This window comes from Pelodiscus sinensis, chromosome 10, assembly GCF_049634645.1.
Source record: "Pelodiscus sinensis isolate JC-2024 chromosome 10, ASM4963464v1, whole genome shotgun sequence".
Lineage (NCBI taxonomy): Eukaryota > Metazoa > Chordata > Testudines > Trionychidae > Pelodiscus > Pelodiscus sinensis.
In genome coordinates, this window is record NC_134720.1 from 4,203,741 (window position 1) to 4,213,606 (window position 9,866).

General features: G+C 44.9%; 1 protein-coding gene across 4 annotated transcripts in view; it reads left to right on the top strand.

The window, feature by feature from the left end:
* Positions 1–8,855, top strand: part of PPP2R3A (protein phosphatase 2 regulatory subunit B''alpha) — a 78,948-nt gene extending 70,093 nt beyond the window's left edge. For all 4 annotated transcript variants that reach the window (XM_075937375.1, XM_075937373.1, XM_075937376.1 and 1 more), the window contains one exon: positions 8,538–8,855. In XM_075937375.1, coding sequence (XP_075793490.1) covers positions 8,538–8,634 — 97 coding nt within the window. In that variant the 3' untranslated portion in view covers positions 8,635–8,855. The remainder of the gene's footprint in view (positions 1–8,537) is intronic.
* Positions 8,856–9,866: the final 1,011 nt, after the last annotated feature.

Sequence of the window (9,866 nt, forward strand, 5' to 3'; positions counted from 1 at the left end):
GGCTTCATAGGTCATGTTCTCTAAACCTTTAATCATTCTTGTCGCTCTTCTCTGTACCCTTTCCAATTTCTCCACATCTTTCTTGAAATGTGGCGCCCAGAACTGGACACAGTACTCCAGCTGAGGCCTAACTAGCACAGAGTAGAGCGGCAGAATGACTTCACGAGTTTTGCTTACAACACACCTGTTGATACAACCTAGAATCATATTTGCTTTTTTTGCAACAGCATCACACTGTTGACTCATATTCAACTTGTGGTCCACTATGACCCCTAGATCCCTTTCCGCCATGCTCCTTCCTAGACAGTCGCTTCCCATCTTGTATGTATGGAACTGATTGTTCCTTCCTAAGTGGAGCACTTTGCATTTCTCTTTATTAAACCTCATCCTGTTTACCTCTGACCATTTCTCTAACTTGCTAAGGTCATTTTAAATTATGTCCCTATCCTCCAAAGAAGCTGCAACCCCACCCAGTTTGGTATCATCTGCAAACTTAATAAGCGTACTCTCTATCCCAATATCTACATCATTGATGAAGATATTGAACAGTACGGGGCCCAAAACAGACCCTTGAGGAACTCCACTTGTTATCCCTTTCCAGCAGGATTTAGAACCGTTAACAACTCTCTGACTACGGTTATCCAACCAATTATGCACCCACCTTATCGTGGCCCTATCTAAGTTATATTTGCCTAGTTTATCAATAAGAATATCATGCGAGACCGTATCAAATGCCTTACTAAAGTCTAGGTATATGACATCCACCGCTTCTCCCTTATCCACAAGGATCGTTATCTTATCAAAGAAAGCTATCAGATTAGTTTGGCATGACTTGTTCTTCACAAACCCATGCTGGCTATTCCCTATCACTTTATTACCTTCCAAGTGTTTGCATATGATTTCCTTAATTACCTGCTCCATTATCTTCCCTGGGACAGACGTTAAACTGACCGATCTGTAGTTTCCTGGGTTGTTCTTATTCCCCTTTTTATAGATGGGCACAATATTTGCCCTTTTCCAGTCTTCTGGAATCTCCCCTGTCTGCCATGATTTTTCAAAAATCGTAGCTAAAGGCTCAGATACCTCCTCTATCGGCTCCTTGAGTATCCTGGGCTGCATTTCATCAGGACCTGGTGACTTGCTGACATCTAACTTTCCTAAGTGATTTTTAACTTGTTCTTTGTGAATCCTATCTTCTAAACTTACCCTCTCTCTGCTTGTATTCACTACGTTAGGCACACCTCCAGACTTCTCGGTGAAGACCGAAACAAAGAAGTCATTGAGCATCTCTGCCATTTCCAAGTTTCCTGTTACTGCTTCTCCCTCCTCACTAAGCAGTGGGCCTACCCTGTCCTTGGTCTTCCTCTTGCTTTTAATGTATTTATAAAAGGTCTTCTTGTTTCCCTTTATGCCTGTAGCTAGTTTGATCTCATTTTGTGCCTTTGCCTTTCTAATCTTGCCCCTGCATTCCCGTGTTGCTTGCCTATATTCATCCTTTGTTATTTGTCCTAGTTTCCATTTTTTATACGACTCCTTTTTTATTTTGAGATCATGGAAGATCTCCTTAAGCCAAGCCAAGCTGGTCTTTTGCCATATTTTCTATCTTTCCTACACAGCGGAATTGTTTGCTTTTGGGCCCTTAACAACGTCCCTTTGAAATACTTCCAACTCTCCTCAGTTGTTTTTCTCTTCAGTCTTGCTTCCCATGGGACCTTACCTACAAGTTCTCTGAGCTTATCAAAATCTGCCTTCCTGAAATCCATTACCTCAATTGTGCTGGTCTCCCTTCTACCTTTCCTTAAGAGCATGAACTCTATTATTTCATGATCACTGTCCCCTATACTGTCTTCCACTTTCAAGTTCTCAACTAGTTCCTCCCTATTTGTTAAAACCAAATCCAGAACAGCTTCTCCTCTGGTAGCTTTTTCAACCTTCTGAAACAGAAAGTTGTCTCCAATGCAGTCCAGAAACTTATTGGATAGCCTGTGCCCCGCTGTGTTAGTTTCCCAACATATGTCTGGATAGTTGAAGTCCTCCATCACCACCAAATCTTGGGCTTTGGATAGTTTTGTTAATTGTTTAAAAAAGGCCTCATCCACCTCTTCCACCTGGCTAGGTGGCCTGTAGTACACTCCTAGCATGATATCACCCTCGTTTTTTACCCCTTTTAGCTTAACCCAGAGACTCTCTACACAGCTATCTCCTACGTTCATCTCCACTTCAGTCCACGTGTGTACATTTTTAATATACAAGGCAACCCCTCCTCCCTTTTTTCCCCTGTCTGTCCTTCCTGAGCAAGCCATACCCTTCCATACCAACATTCCAATCATGTGTCCCATCCCACCAGGTTTCTGTAATACCAATGATATCATAGTTGTATTTATTGGTCAGCAATTCCAGTTCTTTCTGCTTATTACCCATACTTCTTGCATTTGTATATAGGCATCTAAGATACTGATTTGATCTTGCCTCCCTGTTGTGCCCTGACCCTCCTTTCTCCTTGCCATTATAGGCCGTAGTCCCCCCCATTTCCAACCCATCTCCCAGTCCCGCACATTCAGCACTTACCTGTGGGCTTTGCTCACCTGTCCCCGTCGAACCTAGTTTAAAGCCCTCCTCAGCCCTTATTGAAACATTGCTTCCTTTTTACTGTTTAATTATAAAATAAATTACTTGGAATATAAATATTGTACCTAATTTCAGTGTATAGAATATAGATCAGTGCAAACAAGTCATTGTCCAAATGAAATTTTACTTCATATTGACTTCACTAGTGCTTTTTATGTAGCATGTTGTAAAACCAGGCAAATAACAGAAGAACTAGGGGGTCACCAAATGAAACTAACAGGTAGCAGGTTTAAAACAAACAGCAGGAAGTTTTTCTTAACACAGCGCATGTGGAACTCCTTGCCAGAGGAGGTTGTGAAGAGCAGGACTTTAATGGGGTTCAGTAAAGAGCGAGATAAATTCATGGAAGTTAGGTGCATCAATGGCTATTAGCCAGGATGGGTAGGAATCGTGGTGGCCCTAGCCTCTGTCATAGGTGATGGGAAAAGGAGTACTTGAAAATTACCTGTTCTGTTCACTCCCTCTGGGGCATCTGGCATTGGCTACTGTCGGCCGACAGGACACTGGGCTATATGGACCCTTGGTTGGACTCAGTCTGTCTGTTCTTATGTTCTTGATGCAGTAATATAATCCCTGGGAGACCTTGGCACATCCCTAGTTGAGAATCATTGTCGTAAGAGACCATTCAAGGTGAAAAAGTCACTTGGCACCTCTGTAGGCATAGGATGAACAGGGTCGTTAGGGGCTCACAAGCTGTTGAAATAAACCATAATTCCAGTGTCTTTATTAAAACCTTGCAAGGTGTTATGCAAATTTCATTTGGGGATGAGAACAAAGAATTCTTTCACAATAATACTCGCCCCCCCCCCCCCCCCACAGACAACTGTCACTGTCTTAAGAAAAAAGAACCATCTGCCCAGAGACTCCACTGTAGTTGAAGTCACAAAGTTGGCCATTGCATAGATTGTGAAGTCTTTAAGCATCACACTCACCGCAAGCTCTCCAGGGCTGGGAGGCCAGCTGTCCTGCTCCTGATCCCTCGCTGCCAGGTCATGATGAAACAGACAAAGCGGCTGCCACTGTAGTGCTCGGCTGTGGCACCTACACGAAGGAGGCCGACTGCCAGCTCTCCAGTACCATCGCTCTAAAGAATTCAAACGAGACTCCGCGCCACAGTTCACCCGGCAGCTTCGGGATTGCATCAAACCCTTCCCCCAACACCGTCAAGGGAAAGAGCCCCACTGCAACCCTCCCCCTGCTTCCCACACTGAGAGCTGGACCAGACTAGCCACCCCATGGCCTGTGCTTTGCAGAGCCCTGCAGCCACTGCCCCAACCACCTTGGGGCCGATCCCTACTGCTGAGGTCAGCCCGCAAGGCCCAGGGAATTACGGGGGGGAGGGGCCCTCTGTGCTCTCCGCAGTGGCAGGAGCCACGGGAAGTGGAGTGACGCAATAGCCTGCTCTGCCATCGCTGACCCAGGTCACTCTGCTTTGCTGCAGTGGTGGGAAGTGGAGTGATCCGGCCCCCCGGCCTGCTCTGCTCTCCTGCACAACGTGGGTTTCTGGGAGAGGGCGGCAGAGCAAAGCAGGCTGTCAGGTCACTCTGCTTCCCGAGGCTCCTGCTGCCACGATGTAGGCCGGCTAGCCTGACCCCTGCTGCCTCCCCATGCCAGGCCCCCCTAGTCATCCTCCAGGTTGTGTTGATTGGGGAGGGGATGGTTGGGAAAAGGTGCACAGGGTAGAAAGGAGCTGGGCAGGGCTTGGGAAAAGGGCAGAGGGAAGGTGGAGTGGGGTTGGGCCCCATACTCCCCGAGGGCCTGCCTATCAAACGCTCTCTGGGAAACTCCCACGTGAGCATCGATTGTTTGGATACAGTGATCGGCTTCAACAACCCTCTAGATGAAGTTTTCCAAGGAATCTGGACCACGCTGCGGCAGTGACCTGTCCTTTTTGTTATGGCCCACTCGGTGTGTCATCTGCAAATTTCATCCGTGATGCTGTTGTATCCATCCAGCTTAGTGATAAATATTAAATAGAGTGGGGGAGGAACCAGTCCCTATGGGAAACTCTCTCTCTCTCTCACACACACACGATTCCCCTCTTATGGTTACACTTTGAGAGCTGTCAGTAAGCCAGTTTTTAATCCACTTACTCTGTGACTTAGAGCAGGCTTAGTTTTTAATCAAAATGTCACATGGTATCAAGTCAGCCTCTGGCTCATTATGTGGATCTTCCTATCGATCCTTTCTGCTTCTAATGCTTGCAGCTGATCCCAAGCTGGGAGGGTGGCAAGAGTTTTGAAGGATAGTGCTATAATATAACATGATCTGGACACACTAGAGAAATGGTCTGAGGTAAATAGGATGAAGTTCAATAAGGACAAATGCAAAGTGCTCCACTTAGGAAGGAACAAGCAGTTTCACACACAGCATGGGAAGCGACTGTCTAGAAAGGAGCACTGCTGAAAGGGATCGAGGGGGCACAGTGGCCCACAAGATGAATATGAGTCAATAGTGTGACCGTTGCAAACCCCCTCCCCCAAACAAACAAATCCCCCCAAAACAAACATCATTCTGGGCTGTATTAACAGGAGTGTTGCAAGCAAGACCTGTGATGTTCTGCCGCTCCACTTGGTGCTGATTAGGCTTCAACTGGAGTATTGTGTCCAGTTCTGGGCACCACATCTCAGGAAAGCTGTGGAGCAACCAAGGAAGTAGACTTGGAGAAAAGCAACAAAAATAATTAAAGGTCTAGAAAACATGAGCTATGAGGGAAGACAATGAACTGTGCTTTAGTTTAGAAAAGAGAAGACTGAAGGGGGACATGACAGCAGCTTTCAGGTATCTAAAAGAGGTCAAGGAGAACAATTTTTATCCTGCCTCCTGTGACATCCTAAGGATAGGACAAGAAGCAATGGGCTTAAATTGCAGCAAGGGAGGAAAAACTCCCTGTCAGGGTGATTAAACACTGGAATAAATTGCCGAGGGGTGGTGTGGAATCTCCATCATTGGAGATATTAAAGAGAGGTTAGACAAACGCCCGTCAGGGAGGAACGGTACTTGGTCCTACCGTGAGGGAAGGGACTGGATTTGATGAGCTCTCAAAGTCCCTTCCAGTCCTAGTGTTCTGTGACTCTAGCTTCTGAAATGCACTGCGAATGAGACAACGCTCATGCCACGCAGATGGCCCTGTGGCACCAAGGTGTCTTGACTGTGCCAGGCAGATGCAGTAGAAATGGGTGTTACCTACTTTGGAACTCAGCGGGGGAGCCGGAGGAAGAGACTGAGTCCTCAGTCCCTGACACAAACCAGCTGGTTCCTGGGAGAAAGACGCAACCAAAGCAGGCTCCTCCAGCAGGCACCAAGTGAGCCCTCCCGCCTGGAAGGACAGTTCTGGTCTTTTGAACTTCTCCAACATCAAAGCTGAGGAGACATTCTTGGGAGGCAGGCTGGCACGTTGCACTCCCGCTGCTCATCTCCCAGAACATGCCAGGGAAGGGGAAGAGGCCTCACAGAAGTGCAGGGCTGGGCTGATGTTTTCCTTTCCCTCTCTCTGCGAGCACAGGGGAAACGGGAATCCAGAAGAAAAGGCCGAAGAACCCAGCAGGCACTTCCCCTTGGAGATCTTACTCTTCTACCCTTTGCAGACGATTCAGTCAAGTGAGATAGGCCCAGTAACCCCAGTGAGGGCCCACTGGGCAGTGTTGGTAGCCCTGACAGGCTGATGGACGGACATGACTCCCATGGGGTTCCGGCATCTGAGTCACTAACAAGATGCCACCCTCTGAGTTCAAGCCTAACAGGAAGGCTCTGTTCAGTGGTGCCACACACCGCACGAGATGCAGGCTGCCGTGTGGCTGCTGCCAAAAAAAAAAAAAAAAATCTGGCCTAAGATTTCCACAATGTCAGGGTACTGAATGCATCCAAGGTCATGGGGAGAATTTAAATTGCCTGGCACCCTGCGCTCCATTTTAAAGAGGATGGAGAAACTTCAGGTAGAAGAACCCAAAGGAATCTCCTCTTTACGGGTATGACTTTGATGGAGCGCCTCCTGCTAACCATGATATTGATTAGTCCCTAGCATAGTTCTACTATAGCAGCTCCTCTGAGAACGAAGGAAAATTCAGAGCCACTGAGGTCTAAGACAAGGAGGTGGATGATGAGGCTTCCAGCTGGGGTCTGAGCGAGGCAAAGCCAAGGCCTCCTGCACAAGAACGGTCTGCAGCCCAGCCTTTGAGTTTTTATGGCCAGAGACGTTTGGTCGATTCTTAGACACTTAGTTCTTTTGGAACTATATTGGAGGCAAAGGTGTCTAATGGACACCATCAGCACCAAGAGGAGCACCAGTTGGAACCACAATGGCAGCGCTGAAAAAGCGGCTCCATTAGAACAGAAGTGTTTTTACCTGATTAAAAAATCCTAAACCGAAACTCTTTTTCTCAAAATAGAAACCCTCAGCTAGAGTAGCGTTCCTTGCTGCTGCAGCAGGGAGGGGAACTAGGCACTGCTAGGGAGAGTGAGATTATTCCTACCCTTGGCTCCAGGTGAAAAGGACTAGAACATCAGGCACGTGTCCCCAGCTATCAACACTAAAAAGAGTCACTGACCACAGCACACAACTGAGAGTGGTGCTCAGTGTAGACACAAATACAGGAGAATCTTAGTGATAATTTTCCTATGCTGTAATTTAAAGGGCATTATTAAATATTAACAGGAAAAAGAGATTCATATTTAAACCTTCCCAAAATGTCCCTCTGTGCTCTTGTATCTTTTTGCTCTCTTGGTGGATGGGATTGCAAAAATCAACAGTACAGTATGGGACTGGAAGGCTATGTCTACACTGCAGGCTTTTTACACAAGAACAATTGTTCTTGCGCAAAAACTTGAGGAGCATCTACACTGCACGTGCATTCTTGCGCAAGTACATTTTCAGTAAAGCGTCGGAAAAGAGGGCTTCTTGTGCACGAGTTATTCCTCTCCCCCTTGAGGAGTAAGCCCTCTTGCGCAAGAGCTCTTGCACAAGAAAGCAGTGTGGACGGGCAACGGGGGTTTCTTGCACAAGAAACCCCTATGGCTAAAATGGCCATCAGAGCTTTCTTGCACAAGAGAGTGTCCACACTGCCATGAACGCTCTTGTACAAAAGCACATGACAGTGTGGATGCACTCTTGTGCAAGACCTTTTGCACAAGAACTCTTGCACAAAACAGTTCTTGTGCAAGAAGCCTGCAGTGTAGACGTAGCCTAAAAGTTTAAGTAATAGAAGCCACAACATCTGGGGCTCGTACAACTGCACATCCTTTAATGTAATCTATGCCATCAAGTGCCAGCAATGCCCCTCTGCCATGGATATTGTCCAAACTGGGCAGTGTCTGTGACAAAGGATAAATGGACACAAATCAGACACCAGAAACAGTAACACACACAAACCTGTAGGGGAACATTTTAACCTCCCTGGCCAGTCGAAAAAGTATCCTTTCTTCTACAAAGGAATGTCACCATCCAATTAAAGAGACAGACTGCTGAACTGGAGTTCATTGCATGTTTGACGCTGTCTGCATAGCCTTGAATAAAGACATGAATTAGTTAACACACTATAAAATTTCCCATGTCGTTGACATTCTCATTTCACATCAATAGCTATGAATGGGACACATCCAGCCTACTTAACTTATTAACTCAGGTCCTACAATTGACAGTCACTTCTCCTATTGTTATACACATCTTAGTTTCTGTTATTTCCACTCCAGTTCATCTGATGAAGTGGGTTTTGCCCATGAAAACTCAGGATTCTATATATTTTGGTTAGTCTCTAAGGTGCCACAGGACCACTCGTTTTTAATAGAACTAGAGATAGCAATGAAAATGCTGCATGAAAGTTTAAATACTTTTGTATCTGAAAACATTAGATTTTTATAAACAAAGTAAACATGTTGAAACATGTGACAGTGGCTTTGTTCTTTCATTGCAGATCATTTGAAGAGGACTATGAAACAGATGAACTTTTAACTCTCCCTGAAACTGGAGACAAGTCAGACAAACTAGTTATCTCGGATCTTTCTTCATAGATAAAAGGAAGATATGTAACTAGTATCTTCAGTATTTAAATGGAGAGTCCTTAGACATTTAGGGATTTTTTTTTAAAAATCCTTCCTTGAGGCAAAGTGCTTTATTTTATACACTGTAATTCAGGATCCCTTTTTTCTTTCATGTGTAACTGCCAGATAATTTCTATAAAAAGGCTTTTGCAAATTGTTATTGTGCATACTTATTAAATATGGCGACTGCACTTTGTTTCCTTTTTCTCTTGACATACAAATTCTATAAAATCTCCATGTGCAATAATGGTCAATCAGCTAATGCTTAAACATCATAAAACTGCATGTAACTTCAACAATAGTCATTACCAAATTAATTCAAGGCAGTTATTTCTGCATTAGTTACTCTGTGCTGTTTAATTTACCAGTCTGCCAAATTAACTCTGTTTAAATGAACATCTAAAAAGATTTCCATCAAATCTCAGCTACAATTAAGTTCTTTTTTTTAATCAAAATATCCTGTTCATTCTAGAAAGAAGCAATATTCCCAAACACTTATTTGTTAAGCATGCTTTATTCACCCTACAGGGCAATGCAGAGACACCGCTACCCAAAAACAAAACAATTAAGATGGAATGCAGGTTTAAGCACTTTTATATTTTCTCTCACGGATGGCAGGAACTTGCTGCAAATACTTAGGATGCCACCATATTGTCCTCTCGCAATTCTGCTCTATTGTAATGCCTACAGAACAACTCAACAATTCGGGCATTGATGTAGTATGAGAGCTGCTTCTTGGGCTTACCAGAATTAGCACCATTTCCTTGTGCTTCCCCTATCTGTTGTATCCATCTGTTATCTATAATCTTAGCCTTTAACGTGTTTAGCTCTGTGAGGCGCAGGCCTTAAGATACTACTGCAATACCAATTAATTAATTAAGAGTATAATACTCATAAAAGGTTGAGTGTACTTTTTAGGTAACAACATTGCAGGGCTGTTCTAATGGGCCCCAGAGCATGCTTTACAACCTGAAGAAATTCAGAGTTAAGGCTAACCTTAAAATATCCAAGCATATAAGGTATGAAAATGTACAGTAAATGCACCCAAACACCCTTCACTCTGCCCTATAGTGACACTATGCAACACCCATTTATTAATGATCTATTATCCCAAATTACTGATTTTTAAGAACAACTGATCCCGCCCCTCCCCCCCCCGCACCCCAACCATGTTACAGGGAAAGTTAAGCTTGTTGGATGCC